Genomic DNA, 24,721 nt, shown 5'->3' with positions numbered 1-24,721 from the left:
CATCTAATTGATTCATTGATATTTATGTTCCGAGTCGAATGAAGCCGAAAAATCCCTGCCTTACATTTGGGGAGGTTATACTCCACAGAATTTCCTTAAGTTTCTTTAGTAATTGCTGCTCATCTTACATAGCTCTTTGGAGACACGGTCCCTCTGTGTCGAGGATGGCTGTGAGCTGTTGATTCTCCTGCCTCAGATCCAGTGCTAGCATTTTAGGTACCAGTCTATGCTGTTACTTTATTTCAGAAGAAACCAACGAGTAGAGGTTTTTCAGTAATGAGCAAGTAGACATTCTAGAGGCTTGGTAAGTCCCACGATTACTAACCGGCAAAGCAGAGCGCCTCCTAATTCCTTCTGCTTTATTTTTCTTGTTTGACGTGTTGGAGAGTCCTGATTCTGTCCATCGCCAGGCATGCTATTCTCTGTCACTAGGTATCGTCTGTGGCGCTCACCCTGCTCACCAGTCTCTCCTGTGTTCAGACACAGCAATACTCCTCTTGGCCTGTAGTCTTATTTCCTTATAAACCCGCAATCCCTCTTTGGGGGTTCATTACCTAACTATTATTAAAGTTCTGACTTAACTAACTCTCAAGTTCCAAAAAAGTTGGGTTCTGGCATGGCACAACATGCCTTTAATCCCAGCACTTGGGAGGCAGACACAGGAGGATCACTATGAGTCTGAGTGAAATGTCCATGATAGCCAAGGCTGCACTGAGAGACCCTGCAGAGAGGAGGGGGGAGAAGGGGAGCAGGAAGAGTTTTTCTACATTAGATTTTCATATATTTTTGAGTTACTCCCCCTCCACATCTATTTCTCATTTGTAATATGGGGAGTTCACAAAAATCCTAGAACCTAGATGCTGATATCTCATCTGGAGATGAGGAAACTAAGGCAGAGAAGTTAAATAATTTGTCCAAGGATCACAACTGTTTCTGTGGTTCTTCACACTAAAGGTATACAATTCCTCAAACTTTGTTCCTAGAAATATACTTGCACACACTTAAGTATATATTTCTATTTCTTGCATATATTTTTCCTTCCAGGCTGTCATTTAAATATGTAACCTTTGTTCAAATCTCGGTTAGCATTATTGAAAGGATCTCCACCCATGCCATCTCTTGTGTGGCTTTTGGGCAGTTGTCTGCCCAAGAAGACAAAGCAGTAGGAGAGGTAATGCAACCTTACCTTGCCCACCGCCAGATACAGGCAATTTTAGGTTTTTACATTAATTTTCATGCCACGAAATGTTAAGATACAATGAGAACGCTTGGTGGCGCTGCAGGATAAGAAAGTAAAAGTAGAAGGCAGCTGTGGAGGAAAAAAAGGAAAAGAAAAAAATTGCGGAAGCCTGGAAGCCCAGAGAAGCTCAGACACCTCAGAGAGGAGGTCTGCGCCCTCGGGAAAGGACTGGAGTAATTCTCAGGTATCTAGTGAGATAACTACAGTACCAGATACCAGGGGAATTTACAGTTCTGCTGAAACATCCTCCAGGACGCTCGCTGCATCAGCACAAACAATGGAGGCCAGCAGGAAGCTCACTGGCAGACAAAGGCAAGTCCTTTTTTTCTTTTTCCTATTAGGATTATGTCTGGCGAGTGCAGGGGAACTGAAGCGCTATTCTGTGGTTGAGGAAAGGGAGGGTAGGTCCTTTGTAACCAATTTAGTAAATGACCTAGGTCTAGGGCAGATGGAGCTCTCCAGACGAGGGGCTAAGATCATTTCTAAAGGGAACAAACTACATTTGCAGCTGGATCGGGAGACAGGAGATTTGCTCTTAACTGAGAAAGTGGACCGGGAGGAACTGTGTGGGCACACGGAGCCATGCCTGCTACGTTTCCAAGTGTTGCTAGACAATCCCTTAGAGATTTTTCAAGCTGAGCTAGAAGTAACAGACATAAATGACCACTCTCCAGCATTCGTGGACAAAGAAATCTTGCTAAAGATATCAGAAAGCAGTCTTCCTGGGGCTATATTTCCTCTGAAGAACGCTCAAGACATGGATGTAGGCCAAAATGGTATTGATAACTACCATATCAGTTCCAATTCCTATTTTCATGTGCTCACTCGAAAACGCAGCGATGGCAAGAAATATCCTGAGCTGGTTCTAGACAGAGCTCTGGATAGAGAGGAGGAAGCTGAGCTCAAGTTAATCCTCACAGCTCAGGATGGCGGCTCGCCACCTAGGTCTGGCACCACTGAGGTCCACATTGAAGTCCTGGACATCAATGACAATGCTCCCCAGTTTGAACAGCTTTTTTACAGGGTACAGATCCCAGAGGATAGTCCAATAGGCTTTCTGGTCGTCACCGTTTCCGCTACCGATAAGGACATAGGAGTCAATGGGGAGATCTCCTATTCACTTTTCCAGGTGTCAGATGACATCAGCAAAACCTTTTCGATCCACCCCTTGACTGGGGAGGTGCGACTGAGAGAGCAACTCGATTTTGAAAAGACTCAGTTCTATGAAGTCAATGTTGAGGCCAGGGACGCCGGAACCTTTTCTGGAAAATGCACGATTCTGACCCAAGTCATAGATGTGAATGACCATGCTCCAGAGATTATCCTGTCTGCATTTACCAACCCCATCCCTGAGAATTTGCCAGAAACTATGGTGGCAGTGTTTAGCGTATCTGATCTAGATTCAGGAGAAAATGGCAAAACAAGTTGTTCCATTCAGGACGATCTACCTTTCTTCCTAAAGCCTTCTGGAGAAAACTTTTACACACTATTAACACAGAACGCACTTGACAGAGAGACTACGGCAGAATACAACATCACCATCAGTGTTGCAGACATGGGGAGTCCCATACTGAGAACACAAGTCAATATAACAGTGCAGGTCTCAGACATAAACGACAACGCCCCCGCCTTCACTCAAACCTCCTACACCCTGTTTGTCCAGGAGAACAACAGCCCCGCCCTGCACATAGGCACCATCAGTGCTACAGACTCAGACTCAGGCTCCAATGCCCACATCACCTACTCGCTGCTGCCCACTCACGACCCGCAGCTGGACCTCTCCTCGCTCATCTCCATCAATGCCGACAACGGACAGCTGTTCGCGCTCAGGGCGCTGGACTACGAGGCCCTGAAGACCTTCGAGTTTCATGTGGGCGCCACAGACCAAGGCTCGCCCGCGCTCAGCAGTCAGGCGCTGGTGCGCGTGCTGGTGCTGGACGCCAACGACAATGCGCCCTTCGTGCTCTACCCGCTGCAGAACGCCTCTGCGCCCTTCACAGAGCTGCTGCCCAGGGCGGCCGAACCCGGTTACCTGGTCACCAAGGTGGTGGCTGTAGACCGCGACTCTGGCCAGAATGCCTGGCTGTCGTTCCAGCTGCTGAAGGCCACGGAGCCAGGGCTGTTCAGCGTGTGGGCTCACAATGGCGAGGTGCGCACCTCCAGGCTGCTGAGTGAGCGTGATGCACCCAAGCACAGGCTGCTGCTGCTGGTCAAGGACAATGGCGATCCTCCGCGGTCTGCCAGTGTCACTCTGCATGTGCTGCTGGTGGATGGCTTCTCTCAGCCCTACCTGCCTCTGCCTGAGGTGGCGCGCGACCCCACACAGGAGGAAGACGTGCTCACATTATACCTGGTCATTGCCTTGGCATCTGTGTCTTCGCTCTTCCTCTTGTCTGTGCTGCTGTTTGTGGGGGTGAGGCTGTGCAGGAGGGCCAGGGCTTCCTCTCTGGGTGGCTGCTCTGTGCCTGAAGGACACTTTCCTGGCCACTTGGTGGACGTCAGTGGCACGGGGACCCTGTCCCAGAGCTACCAGTATGAGGTGTGTCTAACAGGGGACTCTGGAACTGGTGAGTTTAAATACCTGAAACCAATTTTACCTAATTTCCAAGACCATCCTCTTGGACCAGAAATGGGTGAAAATTCCAACTGTAGAAATGACTGGGGTTTCGGCATTCAGTTAAAATAGCTTTTTTTTTTATCATGTGTAGTTTGTTGTTGTTGTTAGCTCAAACTACTATTCCTGCTGTGCCCATCATGAACATTTGAAGCCTGCCAAAAGCTTGTTTGCAGCATATTCCGGGCGTCGTTTTAGTGAGGCTGTCTCATCTTTTCTCCAGATCGAAATGTTCCAATCTTGTCTTTCTAATGTGTCTCTTTTCGTACAAATCTTGCTGTGGGATAGCTTAGGAATGTACAAGAGAGGAAGTGGGAAATCAGTTCAACCCAATCAGATGCAGTTCAGTGTGTACTCTTCCCAGTTGTTAGCCATCGCGTACACAATACACAGCATTGCTCGGATGCAAGGAGAGCTAATCAGAAATGGGAACGAAGAGGCACTGAGGGGACTGGCTTTTGCTTTATTTGGCCTCCACTGAACTAACTTTGATGTTGGTGTCATCGTTAAAAAATGTTCCCTAACTGCATGACTCTTCATTAGCCTGTTGTTGCTTTTAATATCACTGTTTTAAACTGCTTTCTGCTGCGTTTTTTTGGTATGAAGGAGGATTCAGAAAGCCGCCCCCTATTTGCCTGGAAATAGTGTGGCTGTAAAACTGGCTTTTCTCTTCTGAGAAATATTTGCGCATACCAATATTCATGCTTTTCCCCCTTTCTTTTTTTGCATTTTTGTTTTTGTGTTTGTTTGTTTGAGACAGGGATTCTCTGTGTAACAGTCCTGGCTGTCCTGGAACTCAATTTGTAGACCAGGTTGAGTACCACTGATACTTCAATCTCCAAGAACACTATTAAAGGGAGATGTCTCATGTGAAAGTTGATTTTCACCTTGTCGACCTCTAATGTGATTCTCAACCTGTGGGTCTCTAAACCTCTGGGGTCACATATCAGATATCCTGCCTACCAGATACTTACATTAATATTTACAACAGTAGCAATATTACAGTTATGAAGTAGCCGCAAAATAATTTTATGGGTGAGGATCACCACAACATGAGGAACTGTAAAGGGTCACAGCATTATTAGAAGGTTGAGAACCACTGCTTTACCACTGTGTCCTCCCTGGGATGTGTACAGTATGCTGAGTGCACAGATCACCCTGGAGGATCTGGGATAGCAATGGTGGGCTAAAATAGTGGGGGATGAGCTCAAAAGAGACAGCATCCCTGATGACTAAGGAGTTGTCATATCATTCCCTGTGCTGCCAATTTCTGATTATATGTAGATGTGTCTGCATGTGGGTATGCACAAATGAGTGCAGGTACCCTCAAAGGACAGAGGCACTGGATCCCTTTGATCTGGAGCACAGAAGGCTCTGAGCTGCCTGTCCTAGATTTTGAAGACCAAACTCAGGTCCTCTGCAAAAGCAACAAGTACCCTCAACCACAGAGAAGGCTCTCCAGACCTTACTTTCATTATATTTTAAATCTTCTCCCAAACCCTATGTGGGTTACAATTATTCCTCTGTGTGTGTGTGTGTGTGTGTGTGTGTGTGTGTGTAGCAATGCCACTTGTTGTCAAATGAAGATACATAAAAATCATCATAACAAGAGTTTAGATTTCATTGGCTTGAGGAATCCAACTAACAACTTCTAGAGCCATTAGCAGAAACAATGAATTAATAAGGGTATCAATGTCTATGTGGTACTAAAGTTCAAATCGAGTCTCGTGCATGTTAAATGTGCTCTAGCACTGAACTTCCTGACCTGCCCTTTGTGAATTTTCACTGCAATTCAATTCAAACTATAAGAACAGAAAATCTAAATAAAAGAATACAAAGATAATCCAAGCTTTCAATATAGAATTTAAACTCTACTTTTAAATTTAAAAAGAATTTAATATAATAAGTTTAAGTCTATTTTTAAACTCTCAGTACTCAGTTATGAAAAGATGAGCAATTCAATTAAACAAACAAAGACCAGAATAGATATTTTCTGAAGAAGATATACCAATGATTAGTATGCACCCGAAAAGCTATACAACATCGCTCATCAAATAAATATCACAGCAAAACACTCAGAACTCCTAGGATGGCAAGGACCAAAAAGAGCCAAATCAGTGTTTGGAGGTTGTCATAATTTTGAAACCCTGACATACAACTGAAGAAATGGAAAATGCTGCAGCCATTTTTTTTAAAACATCCTGTCAGTTTTTCAAATGGGCATACATGGAGCTCATCATGGGTTAAGCAATTCAACTCCTAGAGAAATAATGTAGGTTCACATAAAAGATATACCTGAAGTGGGCTGTGGTGGTGCTCACTTTTAGGGATCCAGAGGCAGGTAGATCTGAGTTTGAGGCCAGCCTGCTCTACAGGCCTAATTCCAGGACATCCAAGACTACACAGAGAAACCCTAGCTCAGAAAACCAAATGTGTGTGTGTGTGTACACATATATGATTCTTGATAGCAACATTGTTTGTGAAAAGCAAAAGGGTAGAACCATTCCAAATGCCCAAATAAACATGAGCATGCTATATCCAGTAAAAGTAATGAAATACTGACACATGCTAGAATTTGGACGAACCTTTAAACCATCAGGGCAAGGGAGAGAAGCTGACGAGTCTCAGAGGTCCTCATATTCTGTCATTCCATTCGTATGGAATAGAGAACTCTGTCTAGACCAAAAGAGGAGACTAATGGTTCCTTTGGGCTCTGCTCAGGAGAAACGAGAAAATAAGATGATCGTTAAGGGATGTGAGGTACTTCTTTGACGTAAGATATGCAGTCCAGAACTGACCTTGGTGGTGGGTGCACCACTTTGTGTATATATTAAAAGGCTCTAAGTTTTAAACCGTAAAAGGATGCATTCAGTTATATGTTATATCTCAAAGATGTATATTAGAAAACGCAAGAATTATTCTTGCCAAATATAAAAATCAATCCAGGCCCACATAAGTCTAATTATGAAATGATTTTCTGGTAACTGAACATTGGGAAGACTTACAATTCTTTCCCTTGGATGTGCAGAGAAGGAATCCATTTGTTCTTTAATAAAGCACATCTACACTCTATACACTGGCTGGAATTTTGCATTGTCTACTCATTTGTGACTCTAGTGTGTATGTTGAAAATGTGTGTACGTGAAACATTCGCCGTGCTACCTTCGAAACTTTATCCCTCGATGCAAATGTTGCTTACGCTACCTTATTTAGTCACTGACATCGGCAGCGTTACATACCCAATACCATGAGTGAAAATTTATGTTTGTATTTAGTTTTATATAGTACCCCAGTAATGTATTTATACACACAAAAGTAACTTGAAAAAAGTTAGTGATTCCCATTATATAAATTAGTCCACATTCTTGGAGAATTTTGTCTCTTGTTAAATCTGAACCTGTAAGGGCCAGTGAGACCGCGCGGTGGCGCTGCAGGTTAAGAAGACAGAGCATAGGAATTGCTTCTGCAATCGCCTTCTCAGGGCCAGTTTCTCACCACCTAGAAGCAAAAGATAAGCTCTTCCGGCAAAGCAAAGGCGCGTGTAAACCTTAAATATTCTATTTGGAGGCTTGATTCTGACGTTCTGGACTGTGAGACAGTGCTGTTAGGATCCTGGGCATACGTGAAGCTACTGTGGAGCAAACAGGAAAGAGGAAAGAGCCATGGAAACTGCGCGGATGCACAAACTGAGACAAAGGCAAGTCCTGGCTTTCTTTGTTTTGCTGAGTGTGTCTGAGGCAGGCAGGGAGCTCGGTCCCTATTCCATAGAGGAAGAGATGGAGAGGGGCTCCTTTGTGGCAAATCTTGGGAAAGGTCTGGGGGTGGAACTGGCAGAGATATCCACCCGCAGGGCTCGGATCATTTCCCGGGAAAACAGACAGCATCTGCAGCTCAATGTTCAGTCTGGAGATTTGCTCATAAGTGAGAAGCTAGATCGAGAGGAGCTATGCGGCTCCACTGAGCCCTGTGTTCTGCACTTCCAAGTGTTAATGGAAAACCCTTTGGAGGTATTTCAGGCTGAACTGAGGGTGAAGGACATAAATGACCATTCTCCAGTGTTCACTGAAAAAGAAATGATGCTGAGGATACCAGAAAACAGTGCTCTGGGAACCACATTCCCTTTAAATAATGCTCTGGACTCAGACGTAGAAATCAACAATATTCAGAGCTATCAAGTCAGCTCCAACTCTCATTTCCTGGTTGTCACCCGCAACCGCAGTGATGGCAGGAAGTACCCAGAGCTGGTGCTGGAGAAAGAACTGGATCGGGAGGAGGAGCCTGAGCTGAGGTTAACCCTGATAGCCTTGGATGGTGGCTCTCCTCCCCGGTCTGGGATGGCGCGGGTTCTCATTGAAGTAGTGGACACCAACGATAATGCACCCGAGTTTCAGCACTCAATTTACCAAGTGCAAATTCCAGAGAACCGCCCCCCGGGGTCCCTGGTCGTCACAGTCTCAGCCAATGACTTAGACAGCGGAGATTATGGGAAAGTATTGTACGCACTCTCTCAGCCTTCAGTAGATATCAGCAAGACATTAGAAGTAAATCCAGTAACGGGGGAAGTTCGGCTACGAAAAGAGGTAGATTTTGAAACAATTCCCTCTTATGAAGTGGATATTAAGGCCACGGATGGCGGAGGTCTCTCGGGGAAATGCACGCTGCTCCTACAGGTGGTGGATGTGAACGACAACCCCCCAGAAGTGATGATATCTGCACTTAACAGCCCAATTCCAGAAAACTCCCCGGATGAGGTAGTTGCTGTTTTCAGTGTTGGAGATGCTGACTCAGGGAACAATGGGAAGGTGATTTCCTCCATCCAGGAGGACCTTCCCTTTCTTCTAAAACCTTCAGGAAAGAACTTTTACACTTTAATAACGAAGAGAGCACTAGACAGGGAAGAAAAAGAGCAGTACAACATCACCATCACAGCCACCGACCTGGGCACACCCAGGCTCACAACACAGCACACCATAACAGTGCAGGTCTCTGACATCAACGACAACGCCCCATCCTTCACACAAAGCTCCTATACCCTGTTTGTCCAGGAGAACAACAGCCCCGCCTTGCACATAGGCACCATCAGCGCCACAGACTCAGACTCAGGCTCCAATGCCCACATCACCTACTCGCTGCTGCCCACCCACGACCCGCAGCTGGACCTATTCTCGCTCATCTCCATCAACGCCGACAACGGACAGCTGTTCGCGCTCAGGGCGCTGGACTACGAGGCCCTGCAGAGCTTCGAGTTCCGCGTGGGGGCCACAGACCAAGGCTCGCCCGCGCTCAGTAGCCAGGCGCTGGTGCGCGTGCAGGTGCTGGACGCCAACGACAATGCGCCCTTCGTGCTCTACCCGCTGCAGAACGCCTCTGCGCCCTTCACAGAGTTGCTGCCCAGGGCGGCAGAGCCTGGCTACCTGGTCACCAAGGTGGTGGCTGTGGACCGTGACTCTGGCCAGAATGCCTGGCTGTCGTTCCAGCTGCTGAAGTCCACGGAGCCAGGGCTGTTCAGCGTGTGGGCTCACAATGGCGAGGTGCGCACCTCCAGGCTGCTGAGTGAGCGCGATGCGCCCAAGCACAGGCTGCTGCTGCTGGTCAAGGACAATGGCGATCCTCCGCGGTCTGCCAGTGTCACTCTGCATGTGCTGCTGGTTGATGGCTTCTCTCAGCCCTACCTGCCTCTACCGGAGGTGGCGCGAGACCCTGCCCAAGATGAGGATGAGCTCACGCTGTACCTGGTTATTGCCTTGGCAACTGTGTCTTCGATCTTCCTCTTGTCTGCGCTGCTATTTGTGGGGGTGAGGCTGTGCAGGAGGGCCAGAGCGTCCACTCTGGGTGGCTCCTCTGTGCCTGATGGCCATTTTCCTGGTCACCTGGTGGATGTCAGCGGGGCAGGGACCCTGTCCCAGAGCTACCAGTATGAGGTATGTCTGATGGGAGATTCTTCTGGGACCAGCGATTTTAAATTCTTACAGCCAGTTCTTCCTAGCTCCTTGGCCCAGTCCTCTGGGAAAGAAATGGTGGAAAATTCTACCCTCCAGAATAGTTTTGGATTTAATCATTATTAGAAAACTACTTAATAGACATTTACTTCCTAATATTGTCTTGTTGATTAGCTATATTTTGTATACCTGTTACTAACAATTTTAATTTTCACTTTACTCATCGGTTTTCAGGTTTATGCTTAATGTCATGGTTTTACTCTCATCTATCGCACAGAATTTCTTCACGGGATCCCAGTAAATGGGACGGCTTTGTCTGCACAGTTAACCTGATTGTTAGAATTGTTTCTACCGCTTTGCTTTTGTTGGCTTCATTAGTTCTGCACATTTCCTGCCAGTGTTCTGTTCCTAGACTTCTTGAATTCTGAGAACATTATCCTGCTTGTTGTGTTCATTTATACGAGGTATTTCTGCATTTCCTTTCTATACTGGAAGTCTAGTTTTTTAGTCCTTGGTTTACATTATATAAAATAGTTGTTTTCTACTATGCTAGTATATTAAAGTTTTATTTTCCTTTGTTTATATATCTTGATTTAAGATCTATTCCTGTCAAAGTAATAGAAGCATGTAGTCAATTTGAAACAAAAGTATCATAAGATAGTGAGTTTGTGTTGATTGCCTTTATTTGTGGGCATGAAGGCAAATGTTGGCATTATAAAGCATCAAATAAGAGCATCTAATAATTTGTCTTAATTCTGCATGGAAACCTTAGAGATAGACATTGAGTTTTCAATGGCTTACAATCCAGTTGCATTCTTTTGAATAAACAGTGTATTATATCACCAAGTACCTGTTGTGACTTTTCTATGCAACAGAGCTGGGGTCTGAGGCACTATCTAATCTTGTACATGTACACGTCTTAAGGTTTAGTCTCTATCATTTGCTTATAGTGGAAAAGAGAACATTTTAGGCCTTTGAATAAAATTCTTTGTGAGGAAGGTATTTTATTGATATACCCCTGCATTCAACATCATTAGAATATGTGGTAGTCATAGTTTTGTTCTTCTTTTATTTCATGTATAGCAACTAGATCGTATTAGATTTCATTAAGAGCGACATTGAAACAAAGATGGGGCTTTCGTTCAGCTGTATAATGATGACTGTTATAAGAATAAAGACAAATGAAAGAACAGGAATAGAAATTTCAAAGTATGAGTAAGTGAAATAATATGATTTTCGAATGATAGGTACTGGACATTGCCTGTTTCTTGTCCTCCTTATAGTTCATTCGTGTGTATTCTGACTCAATAAACATTACTGACTGAATGACTTGCCAAAGATAACAGTTCCCGTCTCAAGCAGATCACACATTGAAGGAGAGGTAGACTCTTACAAAGCTGGAAGCAATGTTATTTACATAATAAACAAAATTGTGTGCATGTCACGTGGTAGTACGCATCCTGGGGCCCTGAGGGGGGATGGTATGATCGTCCAGTTCTGAAGGCAGAGTACTGCTTTGTTTTAAGGAATGTGATACAGTTTAAATAAGGTTTCTGAGGAATGTGCCAAACATCTCTTTTGCCTGTTTCTTGTGTCCCTTGCTGCGGTTTCCAGAACTATGAAATATGTTATCAAAAGACAAGTTCACAATTTTTCCTTTGCTTGCACGAGGCTGTGCCGGAGACAAACCTTCAGTTCAACTGTTAGAATTTTAACTTTCCCACGCAGCTGAGAAGACTCAGTATGAATGGATCTCTATCTCAGCATAATTTTCACAAAACAAAAAAAAGGAAAAATGGAAAATTAAAACAAGCCAATGCAGAAAATAATAAATATATATGCGTGAACACATAAAACCAGGAAACAGCATTTTTCAATCTGTTGGTGGCCACATGGTGGCGCTGCAGGCTAAAGAGACGCAAGGAAAATTTAACTGAGGCTGCACCCGAAGTCACAAGACAAAAAAGGAAAATCCTGACCACTGGGACAAAAGCTGAGGCTCCTCAAGACTGAGGAAGGAAGAAAATATCCTAGATCCTTCCATCTAAGTGGAACGTCTGAGGTTTATGACTGCTGAGAGCTCTGGCTGGGGCCTGTAGTGAGGAAAGAAGAAACAATGGCAGCCAGAGGGTCACGCTTCCCCAGACAAAGGCAAGTGCTATTATTTCTCTTTCTGTTCTGGGAACTGTGTTTGGCAGGCTCTGAGTTTGCACGTTATTCTGTAACCGAGGAAACAGAAAGGGGATCCTTTGTGGCGAATCTGGCAAAGGAACTGGGGCTAGGGGTGGAAGCGCTGGCTGCAAAGAGAACTAGGGTGGTTTCTGATGATAACAAACAGCGTTTGCTCCTGGATTTTCACACTGGAGATTTGCTCACAAATGAGAAACTGGACCGGGAGAAGCTGTGTGGCTCCACAGAGCCCTGCATACTCTATTTCCAAATTTTAATGGATAACCCCTTTCAGATTTACCGGGCTGAGCTGAGAATCGTGGATATAAATGATCACTCACCCGCCTTTCAGGACAAAGAGATGATTTTAAAAATACCAGAAATCACAGCCATAGGAGCAGCGTTTCGATTACAAAGAGCACTAGACTCAGATGCAGGACGCAATGGCATCCAAAACTACACCATCAGCCCCAACTCGCCTTTTCATATCACAATTCATGACAGCGACGAAGGGGTGATATACCCAGAGCTGGTGCTAGAAAAACCTCTAGATTGGGAAGAAGAGCGGGAGTTCAGTTTAATACTCACCGCATTTGATGGCGGGTCTCCACCCAGGTCAGGAACAGCCACTGTACGTATTCTGGTCTTGGACATCAATGACAATGCCCCGCAGTTTTCCCAGGAACTTTATCAAACCCAGGCTCCAGAAAATAGCCCCGTAGGACTTCCTCTTGTTAAAGTCTCTGCAGAAGATGTGGACTCAGGAGTCAATGCAGAAATATCCTATTCGTTTTTTGATGCTTCCGAAGATATTCGAGCAACCTTTCAAATCAACCCTTTCTCGGGTGAAATCGTGCTCAAAGCCTTGCTTGATTATGAGTTAGTAAAGTCCTATAAGTTAAATATACAGGCAGTTGATGGTGGAGGCCTTTCTGCTAGATGTACTGTTTTAGTTCATGTTTTAGACATCAATGACAACTCCCCAGAACTGATCATATCATCACTAGTCAACGAAGTTGTTGAGAACTCTCCCGAAACCGTGCTGGCAGTTTTTAGGATCAACGACAGAGACTCTGGAGAAAATGGAAAGACCATTTGCTACATTCAAGAAAATCTGCCTTTCCTTCTAAGACCTTCTGTAGATAATTTTTACATCCTAATGACAGAAGGAGCTCTGGATAGAGAGACCAGATCACAATATAACATCACTGTCACAGTCACGGACTTGGGCACACCCAGGCTCATGACCCAGCACACCATAACAGTGGAGGTCTCTGATGTCAACGACAACGCCCCCGCCTTCACACAAAGCTCCTACACCCTGTTTGTCCAGGAGAACAACAGCCCCGCCCTGCACATAGGCACCATCAGCGCCACAGACTCAGACTCAGGCTCCAATGCCCACATCACCTACTCGCTGCTGTCCACCCAAGACCTACAGCTGGACCTATCCTCGCTCATCTCCATCAATGCCGACAATGGACAGCTGTTCGCGCTCAGGGCGCTGGACTACGAGGCCCTAAAGAACTTTGAGTTTCGCGTGGGCGCCACAGACCAAGGCTCGCCCGCGCTCAGCAGCCAGGCACTGGTGCGCGTGCTGGTGCTGGACGCCAACGACAATGCGCCCTTTGTGCTCTACCCTCTGCAGAACGCCTCTGCGCCCTTCACAGAGCTGCTGCCCAGGGCGGCAGAGCCAGGATACCTGGTCACCAAGGTGGTGGCTGTGGACCGCGACTCTGGCCAGAATGCCTGGCTGTCATTCCAGCTGCTCAAGGCCACGGAGCCAGGGCTGTTTAGCGTATGGGCTCACAATGGCGAGGTGCGCACCTCCAGGCTGCTGAGTGAGCGCGATGCGCCCAAGCACAGGCTGCTGCTGCTGGTCAAGGACAATGGCGATCCTCCGCGGTCTGCCAGTGTCACTCTGCATGTGCTGCTGGTGGATGGCTTCTCTCAGCCCTACCTGCCTCTGCCTGAGGTGGCGCGCGACCCTCCCCAAGATGAGGATGCGCTCACGCTGTACCTGGTTATCGCCTTGGCATCTGTGTCTTCGCTCTTCCTCTTGTCTGTGCTGCTGTTTGTGGGGGTGAGACTGTGCAGGAGGGCCAGGACATCCTCGCTGAGGGCCTGCTCAGTGCCGGAGGGACATTTTCCTGGCCACCTGGTAGATTTCAGCGGCATGGGCACCCTGTCCCAAAGCTACCAATATGATGTGTGTCTGATGGGAGGCTCTTCTGATACCAATGATTTCAAGTTCCTGAAACCAATAATACATCCCGATGTTCATGCTCATGGCTCCCAGAGCAATGGTGAAGAAAAGCCCATATTTTGATGCCTCTACTTTTGAGTATGTTTCATCCATTTAATGTATGGTACAGCCATATGAATGCTAGTTTAGTTGTGCAGTAGTTGCAACTCAAGACAACACAACTTCATTTTCAACTTCCAAGTAGGTCACATTTACATTCTTCCAATGTTTTTACAGTAGTGATTATTTTTAATAGAATATGTACCACTTTAAGTTTTAGGTTTGGTTCTTTCATAGCGCACAATAATTTGATGTTATTTCTCATTACAGAAAATTGAGATTTGGGGGTTTTATTGTTTTCTTTTCTTTTCTTGCTAATCACTAATCCAAGTGTTTTGCATGCTAAGCAAGTGCTCTGCCATTGAGCTCTACCTCTAGCTAGTCATTTTTTAAAAGTCTAGTATTTTAACTCTTTGACTTTGACAATTTCATGCATCTATGTCAGGCATTTTGTTTTTTATAACCTCCTGCTCCGTCTTCCTGCAGCTCCCATTACTCCCCTTGCTCCTTCCCCATTGTTTATGATTTTAAATATTCTGATGATTCCCATGTTAGCATACTATTTAATGGGTTTCAGCATGACTTCTGCAAACAGAGGTTTCATTCATTCCTAACTTCTGCTGTTCCCCTGGTTCCCTTCCTTCTCCCTGCAGGTCCCCCATTCTGCTTTCTGTCACAGCTATTTCATTACCCTTTCTCTCCTTCCTCAAGAGTTCTTTCTGGTGTTCATGCTTGCTGTCATATAAAACAGATTGTGTCATATAATAAAATACAGTGTAATAATCTGCATGAAAATCAACATAAATTTGAACACATTTACATTTCTGTGTGGTAATATTTATGGACTGTTGGAAACATACTTTTCATTTTATATTGATACTTAAAGAACTGTCCAATTTAAAAATTGAGATAAATTAAAGGTTATAGAAAAATAATTTTGATCTCCAGCCCCTTTCTACACAGTTCTTCAAGTGTGATCTACTTCCAGGTGATGTGTTTAGACGGCTTTATCTTGATAGTCAACTTTTATGTGTTACCAACTCGTTACAAAAGGATTTACAGTTCTTATTTCCCATTAATAGACACACACACAAAAGGTGTGTATTTCCCTTCTTCTCGTTTCCTGGTATAATTCTCAGAAAGTGTTGCCAGTTTTGTTTCTGTGGGCTTCTATGGATCAAAACCAAGACTACTAGATGAGTACCATCTCTGAAATAAAACTAATATTAATGTCCATCTAGCTGGGTTTCTTATGTACACTTAGTAGTGCAGTATCATTATATTTCCTTTCTTGAAAACATCTTTCCCAGACCTGATAGCTGCCCTTAGATTTGGCTACATTTCCATTTACTGCTAGTGATTTTCTGCCCCTCTCATTCCAGGCTAAGTGAGCAAATAAAGAAGTGGTTACCATAAGCTGTACCCTTCCTTCTTTCTACTGATTTTTCACATCATAGTCCTCTTTTTGCCTTCAAATATTCAAACACCATATACAAAAAATCTGTTTGTTTCCTATAGATCTTTTATTCATAGTTTTTCTTCATTTAGAGTGTTTACCAAATGGCTGTCCTGTTTTTTTTATTTATAACTTTTTTCATTTTTTTTACCTAACAACTGCAGTTCCCCTCCCTCTTTTCCCCCCATTCCCTTCCCCTGACTCCCATCTATTCTGCTCCCCATTCACTCCTTTTCCATTCAGAAAAGGGCAGGCCTCCCATGGGCATTAACAAAGCCTGGCACCTCAAGTTGAGGGAGGACCGAGCTCCTTCCCCTGCATTAAGGCTGGGCAAAGTAATCCAGTATGGCAAACAAGTCCCCAAAAGCCAGCTAAGCACCCGATCTCACTGCTAGGAGTCTTACAAACAGATCAAGCTACATAACTGTCACACACATGCAGAGGGCCTAGGTTGGTCTCATGCAAGCTCCCTAACAGTTGGTCCAGAGTCCATGTTCTCCAACTAGCACAGGTCATCTGTCTCTGTGAGTTCCTCTGTCATGACCTTCCCTGGCTCATACAATCCCTCCTCCCTTTCTTCAGGAGGACACCCAGAGTTTGGCCTGGTGCTTGGCTATGGATCTCTGCATCTGCTTCCATCAGTTCCTGGATAAAGGCTCTCTGATGACAATTAGGGTAGTCACCAATCTGATTACAGTATATGGCCAGTTCAGGCAGCCTCTCCACAGGGATGACTCCAGCTAAGACCCCTAGCAATAGTGGAGAGGATGTCATGCTTTTAATATTTGCCACACACTGTCCACCTTTTATGGAGCCCAATATCATTTCTCAGTTTACTTTCTTACTTTGTTGGAACCCAATTTCATTAATACAGATGCAGAGGTAGTTTTATAAAAACAACTTTTGGTACTTTACATAGTGCAGCAATCTTTTCATTTGATTGATAGTTTGTTTGGGTATAAAAGTACAATTTGAAATTTTCTTTCTCAGAATTCTTTCTCAGGTCCTTTTGGCTATGTGTTGCTTTTATTGGTTAATGAATAGAAGAACTGCTTTGGCCTATAGGAAGGCAGAACTTATCTAGGTGGGGAAAACTAAACTGAATGCTGGGAGAAAGAAGGCAGAGTCAGTGAGAAGCCATTTAGTCCTGCAGAAGACAAACACTAGAACTTTACTAGGTAAGCCAAAGCCTTGTTGTGATACACAGATGAATGGAGATTGGATAAGTTAAGATATGAGTTAGCCAGAAATAAGCTTAAGCTATTGGCCAAACGCTGTTACAAATAATATAGTTTCTGTGTGATTATTTTGGGGCTCAGCAGTTGGGAACAAACAAGCGGGCTCCTTACAATACTTTTCTTTTTCTTAATTGTGTAGATGCACTTTTCATAAGGAAAATTCCATTCTAAAGTGTATCTCATTTTCTGCAATATTTTTTCCATTCATTCCGGAAGCATTGGAAAACCTACCCTCAGTAGTCTGAAAATACCATAGCAGAAACTACTTGTTAACATTTTCACAAGGAAATACTCTGTCAGAGTTCAGACTCTTGGTTCAGAGAAAATTTCATTTTGTTTTGCTATAATTTCTTTCCTGTATTTTCTAAAAATTTTGATTAAATATTTGACCAACTGGACTGGTTCTGTAAAATTCTAAGCATCTCACCCTTTCTATTTCCTATTTGCTTCTGGCTCTACTTTCCTTCACTGCTCATCTAATCATTTGATCTTTGTATGTAAGCTTTCCTTTTGGCATGTAAACACTTATAGAACATTTTTTGGTTCTGCTAAATTTTTAAAGCAGTATTCATTGGAAATACAATGTTTTCTTATCTGTAATTTGCCCTCTTAGAATATATCCCAAAGATATACTTGAACAGCATTATTAATGCTTTATAGTCATTTTAAAAATTAAGAATGTGTCAGAGAAGTTGAAGAAATTTACCCAAATTATGTAGTTTGTATGGGACATTTAAGTCCCCTAATCTTGTCTGTTTTCTTTTTAACTCTTGAAGCAGGGTCTCAACTATTAGTACAGGGTAGCTTAAAATGTGCAATCTTTGTGACTCCTCCTCCTGAGTATTGGGACCACAGGTATTATGTAGGCAGACCCACGACATTGGTAAGTGTAAGAATTTGTGCTCCCCTACTTTCCAGCTTAGCCTTCTAGACTGCCTATGGTGTGGGATCATGTGTCTGCAATAGACCTTGTTTCCCACAGTCTGAGAGCATCGCTTCAGAAGAGACTTGAAATCTCACCACTCAAAACTCTCAAGTTCTCCTTTCCTTTAGTTTAATTTCATACTTTTTATTCAGCAGTACTTATGTGTCAAAGGCTAGAGAAAGTTTGCTGATCTCTCTGAATCAAGTATCCATTCTTTACCTTGAGTGACTTTGCTATCTCTGTAGACACAGCGAACAGAGAATTCAACACTACTGTAAATACACCTTCAAATAATAAATTGTTCATCTCATGATTAACTTTAAACTTCCAGTTTTTCTAAATTTAGAATGTGAATGGTGTTATGAGAGACAAACCTGCCATTTGCCCTAACTCCAGTGATGGACTTTTAGCCATTTCCTGGAACTTTGTAGTAAGCTTCTCCCATCTGTTTTCTGTCTTTAAACTCACGTGTGCACATTACTTATGTGAGTTCTCTAAACTGCTACGTCCCCGTCCACTTGATGGGTATTTCAAAGGCAGAAGAATAACTGCATGTCGCCAGCACACCTACCTTTCAGTTTCTATCTTTTGTGTTGGTTCATTTTCTTTTTCAGCTATATATAGAACTTAAATTCTTAAAAATTCAATTCAAACATTATTTCTCAACTACAGCTATTTCATCCATTGCTGGGTACTTTTGCAACTTTCAACAGTGGACATCGCTGATGAACATCTAGCATCTGTTCCCAACACTTTCCTCCTTTAGTAGCAAGCGTTACTTCAGTTAGGGACACTCCCTAGTTTCAGAGATGATACTATTTGGGGTTAAACAATAAAAGGGTAAGTATTCAAACTCTGTGACTAAAAGCTCTCCCTATGATGCTGTATTTGTGTAACTGCGTAGTGAGTGCTTCATTAGCCAGAACATGGCATTATTTGTGTCATCCGCTGTTAAATTTTCACTCTCTTTAGGAAAGGAAATTTCTTTTTTTTTGTCCCTGAACTTCTATGTCAGCAGAATATCTTGGGGACCTGAGGGAGATCAGTGTTAGGAGTAATAGTATACTTTACATAAAACACCACATTTGTGAACCACTTACTGAATTTTTGTCACTTGCAAGAAAATGAAACAAAACTATGAATTTAAATAATATGTTTCTTAATGTGTACCCTCTCCTGACTAATCCAGTTTCATAACCCAAGATTACCTCTAACACTTCTCATAAACACTTTTGCTTTTCCTTTCCAACTAAGGAAGGCCTAGTGGGAAGGGATGAGTTAATCTTAACAATGTTATATTCCTGAGATACTTAATACATGCTTTAAAACAAATAGTAACATCATCATAAATTACAGAGAACACTGATGAAAAATATACTAGTAACCACATAAACAGTAAATATTTGTCTCCGAGGGACATTCGATGTAAATGGAATTTAAGTAGCATTCATCTAACTGAAAACCTGAGAAGACACATGGTGGCGCTGCAGGATAATGTTACAGAAAAAAATTACATTAAATGCTACGGACCCTCAGCCCCACTGAGCACGGAAAACTGGGAAGAAAAAGCAAGTCGTGAAGGTGCTACCTAGAGACCGTTTATCCTTCGGATTCTAAGGATTCTGTGGACAGATCAAGGGGCGCAGCTTACAGAACTGTGTGGTGGAGCAGAAGTGATTCTTTCAGAAGCCTGCTGGAAAGGAGCTATGGAGAACAGAGGAGGAAGCCATCTGCAGACAAGGCAAGTCCTGCTTCTCTTTGTTTTGCTGGGAATGTCTCAAGCACACGCTGAGCCTGGGAGACTTTCAGTGGTGGAGGAGACGCTGAGTGGGGCCTTGGTAGGCAATTTGGTAAAAGACATGGGGCTCGAGGTGGGTGAGCTGTCTTCACGGGGAGCTCAAGTGGTCTCTAAGGATAACAGACTGCCTTTGCAACTGAACACAAATACAGGAGATTTGCTCCTGAGCGAACCGCTAGACAGAGAGGAGCTGTGCGGCTCCACCGAGCCCTGCGTGCTGCATTTCCAGGTGTTAATGAAAAATCCCTTACAGATTTTGCAAGTTGAGCTGCAGGTAAGGGATATCAATGACAATTCCCCCATATTCCTGGAAAAGGAAATGGTTCTAGAAATCCCGGAGAATAGCCCTGTTGGTGCTGTGTTCCTACTAGAAAGCGCGACAGATTTAGATGTAGGAACCAATGCTGTGAAGAATTATGTGATAAGTCAGAGCTCTCATTTCCACATTACGATGAGAGTTAATCCTGATGGCAGGAAATACCCAGAGTTAGTTTTGGACAAGGCACTGGATTATGAGGAGCAGCAGGAGCTCAGTCTCATCCTCACTGCTTTGGATGGTGGGACTCCGCCCAGATCTGGGACTGCCTTGGTTCGAGTGGAAGTCATAGATATTAATGACAACTCCCCTGAGTTTGAGCATATGTTCTATGAAGTGAAGATTCCAGAGGATAGCATCCTTGGCTCACTGGTTATCACTGCATCGGCTTGGGATCTAGACTCGGGAATTAATGGTGAAGTATCCTATGCCTTTTCTCATGCGTCAGAGGATATTCAAAAGACATTTGCAATCAATAAAAACTCTGGAGAAATAAGCTTAATAGGCTATTTGGACTTTGAAACAACCGAATCCTACTCAATAATCATTAAAGCTACTGATCGAGGAGGACTTTTTGGGAAATCTACAGTAAGAATTCAGGTGATGGATGTGAATGATAATTCTCCGGAAATTTCTGTGTCATCATTTACCAGTCCAATCCCAGAAAATACCCCAGAGACATTAGTTATGGTTTTTAGTATCCAAGACAAGGACTCAGGAGAGAACAGCAGAATGGTCTGTTCTATTCCAGAGGACCTCCCGTTTGTCCTAAAGTCATCAATTGAAAATTACTACCACTTAGAAACGGAGGGAGCGCTGGACAGAGAGAGCAGAGCTGAGTACAACATCACCATCACAGTCAGCGACATGGGCACACCCAGGCTCACAACCCAGCACACCATAACAGTGCAGGTGTCCGACGCCAACGACAACGCCCCCGCCTTCACACAAAGCTCCTACACCCTGTTTGTCCACGAGAACAACAGCCCCGCCCTGCACATAGGCACCATCAGCGCCACAGACTCAGACTCAGGCTCCAATGCTCACATCACCTACTCACTGATGCCCACCCACGACCCGCAGCTGGATCTCTCCTCTCTCATCTCCATCAATGCCGACAACGGGCAGCTGTTCGCTCTCAGGGCACTAGACTACGAGGCATTGAAGACCTTTGAGTTCCACGTGGGCGCCACAGACCAAGGCTCGCCTGCGCTCAGCAGCCAGGCGCTGGTGCGGGTCCACGTGCTGGACGCCAATGACAATGCGCCCTTCGTGCTCTACCCGCTGCAGAACGCCTCTGCTCCCTTCACAGAGTTGTTGCCTAGGGCGGCAGAGCCAGGATACCTGGTCACCAAGGTGGTGGCTGTGGACCGCGACTCTGGCCAGAATGCCTGGTTGTCATTCCAGCTGCTCAAGGCCACGGAACCCGGACTGTTCAGCGTGTGGGCTCACAATGGCGAGGTGCGCACCTCCAGACTGCTGAGTGAGCGCGATGTGCCCAAGCACAGGCTGCTGCTGCTGGTCAAGGACAATGGCGATCCTCCGCGGTCTGCCAGTGTCACTCTGCATGTGCTGCTGGTGGATGGCTTCTCTCAGCCCTACCTGCCTCTACCGGAGGTGGTGCGCGACCCCGCCCAAGATGAGGACGCACTCACACTGTACCTGGTCATTGCCTTAGCGTCCGTGTCTTCGGTCTTCCTCTTATCTGTGCTGCTGTTTGTGGGGGTGAGGCTGTGCAGAAGGGCCAGGGCGGCCTCTCTGGGTGGTCGTTCTGTGCCTGATGGACACTTTCCTGGCCACCTGGTGGATATCAGTGGGGCGGGGACCTTGTCACAGAGCTACCAGTATGAGGTATGTCTAATGGGAGGTACTGGCACAAATGAGTTCAAATTCCTGAAGCCAGTTTCTCCCAATCTACCACTCCAGTTCCCCAAGAAAGATATGGAGGAAAGTCCTACTTTACGCAATACTTTGGGGTTATTTAGTGACAGCAGCTGATGCTATATTTCATTTTATAACTATCCCAAAACAATATGTATTTCTCCCAATTTGCATGATCTTCAAATCTCCTAATGTTTGCATCTAGTTATGTCCCTCCCTCTCTTCATTTTATATCAGTGCTTGTAATAAGATGGTAATGTTTAAACTGTGGCCTGTTCTGTAGGATATCCTAACTGGTAAAAGAGTTTACTTCCTTAAACCCCACAAATCCACTCCATCTGTCTTTCCCAGCTGCACTTTCACCTCCGCTTTGCTTTGATGAAATAAACAGACCACTTCAGAAGTAGTTGAAACCTTCAGGCATTATCTTTCCTTGACTCTCTCTTTGTGCTTTTTCTTGAGGCTTACTATTGTGGATACTATTTTCAAGTAAGTTTATTTTAAAACCATCCTGGTTTAGAGATTATGTTTGAAGGTTTGTTACTGTTCGGTATATTGATATATTGGAAAATCTATACTGTGATCCAACCATTAGGCCCATTGAAAAGGAGCCCATAGTGGGTCTGGGGATGGCTCAGTGATAGGTTCCCAGATAAATGACAGCGCAGAATAAACAAGCGGGGACAGTGATGATGTTCTTAATAACTCTGCCGTATGCGTTCAGGAAGGTGACTGGGTAGGTGCATGAATACTGTGGCCACTTACAGAATCCTGGAATATGAGGCCTTCATTTTACTAATGTCTTACTAATGTCACAAGGTCAGAATGTAAGTCAGGTGTACATAGGCACCCAAACAGTAGTTTGGATAGGAGAAAAAGAGCTTGTGAGATAATATATAATTTTGATTATTTTCTCCCTGAAATAAACAAGCATGTGCTGATTCACATGTAAAGTTATGCTGTGTGTATTTTCCAACATTCAAACCTAAAAGGAAGAAATATTTTGTGCTCTGTACTTAGTCTACTTGTGAGCTTGAAATTTCCTATATTATTCTATCGCTTAAACTTTCTGATATGGTCACAAGACACCAAGTAGGTCGCAAACTCTACTGAGGAGTATCAGCCAAAAGTTTGGTGACCACTTTTTTTGGATGTATAAAAGTGTTATATATGTGTAGTTTCAAGAGATTACTATTTCGGTTCTAATTTTAAAAAAAATAAAATTCAACCAACACAGAAGGGAGTTTTATCTTGTGTTGAGAAGGACCAGCCTATAATGTTCTTGCCATTAATGGTCGGATAACACTACAGGAAAAAATGTAAAGGTTGGGAGATGAAGTTTTCCAAAAAGCCTAAAGTAGTCTGTATGTATAGAAGTAGGAAAATGCAGTGAGAAAATGGGTCATCATGGAAGAGAAAGACAGTAAGGCATGACGGTAAGAATGGGGGAAGAACTAAGTAATGATGCCTCCAGTCCCATAGACTAGAGTTAACTTCCTCGTGAAGATATTTAACACTGTATATTAGTTAACTAATTTTAGTTCATTAAGATCCCTCCAAAATCTAAGACAACCCAGTGTTTATCCTTTTTGGAAGCTAGTCATTTCATTATCAGTCCATTGAACTATGTAATCTTTGCATCCAGTCAAAATGTGGATACAGGCTAGTTAAATTTAAGTTCCTACTTTGGGAAGTAGAAGTTGAAGTGTGCTCTCTCACCTTTAAATGAAAGCTCCTTTACAGCAAGAACTCGCTGAAGAGCAGTAAATCAAATCAAGTGTTAAGATTACCTCCTGTCATTATGGTACTGAGTGGAGAGAGTTGGAGGATCACTTAAAACATTATAGCATAGCCGGGCGGTGGTGGCGCACGCCTTTAATCCCAGCACTCGGGAGGCAGAGGCAGGCGGATCTCTGGGAGTTCGAGGCCAGCCTGGCCTACAAGAGCTAGTTCCAGGACAGGCACCAAAGCTACAGAGGTACCCTGTCTCAAAAAACCAAAACAAAATTATAGCATGCCAGACAAGATACACATATTACATAAGTAAAAATACTGAAAATAGTTACTTCATGGGTGCCAGAGTGGCTATAGGGAAAAAGCCAGACAAGACCATAATGAGTGCTGACAGAATGTGGGGAAAATGGAATAGTGGTGCTGTAAATTTAAAAAATGATACATTGTTTTGGAAAGCAGCTTGTCAGTTCTTCAAAATATTAAATATATAAACATTCTATTCCTCAGAAATTCAATTCCTATATACTTATCTAAAAGAAATAACATATCTCTATCTATGCAAAACCACTTATGAACAAACATCCATAACGTAATTAGTGTTGAACATAATACTAAAAAAAAATGAAGCAACCCAAATAGGTATCAACTGATAAACAGATAAGCCAAATGTGGCATTGCCATATAAGGAAATTATTTTAATGAGCAATAAAATGAGTGAAATATGATAAACAGTGTCTCCGTTTAGGGTTATTATTGCTGTGATGAAACACTATGACCAAAGCAGCTTAGGGAAGAAAGGGTTTATACGGCTTTTCTTCCTCATCACTGTTCATCATTGAAGTCAGGGCAGGAGCTGGAACAGAGGCCGTGGAGGAGTGCTGCTCACTGGGTCGTAGTAGTTCTTTCTCATCAGGACTGACAGCCCAGGCATAATGACAAGGAAACTTGTTATTAATTATGAAAGCGTGGCTTTTAGCTTAGGCTTATCTCAACTAGCTCTTATCACGTAAATTAACCTATTTATAATAATCTGCGTCTGCCACCTGACATTACCTCTCTTCCATTTTACACCTCCTGTTTCCTCTCTGTCTCTGGCTAGCGACTCT

General features: G+C 43.9%; 4 protein-coding genes across 5 annotated transcripts in view; all 4 read left to right on the top strand.

Annotated features, from left to right (window-relative positions):
- The window catches only part of LOC142847810 (protocadherin beta-4-like), a 147,546-nt gene that overhangs the window by 85,807 nt on the left and 37,018 nt on the right, over positions 1–24,721 (top strand). The gene's annotated exons all lie outside the window — the stretch shown is intronic.
- LOC142847805 (protocadherin beta-13-like) lies at positions 1,506–3,979 on the top strand. Its single transcript, XM_075968900.1, has one exon. It carries the CDS (start codon positions 1,518–1,520, stop codon positions 3,924–3,926), a length of 2,409 nt encoding a protein of 802 aa, XP_075825015.1. The 5' UTR covers positions 1,506–1,517; the 3' UTR covers positions 3,927–3,979.
- On the top strand, positions 3,937–11,674 carry LOC142847808 (protocadherin beta-16-like). The gene has a single exon (XM_075968902.1). The coding sequence runs from the start codon at positions 7,517–7,519 to the stop codon at positions 9,917–9,919; it is 2,403 nt and encodes an 800-aa protein (XP_075825017.1). The 5' UTR covers positions 3,937–7,516; the 3' UTR covers positions 9,920–11,674.
- LOC142847809 (protocadherin beta-18-like) lies at positions 11,697–23,956 on the top strand. Of its 2 annotated transcripts, XM_075968904.1 has the most exons (2): positions 11,809–12,077; positions 19,758–23,956. In XM_075968904.1, exons 1-2 carry the CDS (start codon positions 11,910–11,912, stop codon positions 21,996–21,998), a joined length of 2,409 nt encoding a protein of 802 aa, XP_075825019.1. In that variant the 5' UTR covers positions 11,809–11,909; the 3' UTR covers positions 21,999–23,956. The 2 variants fall into 2 exon arrangements, with proteins under 2 accessions (XP_075825018.1, XP_075825019.1); XM_075968903.1 differs by lacking the exon at positions 19,758–23,956 and having other exon boundaries at positions 11,697–15,199.

The sequence above is a fragment of the Microtus pennsylvanicus genome, chromosome 4, assembly GCF_037038515.1.
Source record: "Microtus pennsylvanicus isolate mMicPen1 chromosome 4, mMicPen1.hap1, whole genome shotgun sequence".
NCBI lineage: Eukaryota > Metazoa > Chordata > Mammalia > Rodentia > Cricetidae > Microtus > Microtus pennsylvanicus.
The sequence above is the reverse complement of the archived record's forward strand: the minus strand, read 5'-3'. Positions and strand labels throughout refer to the sequence as shown.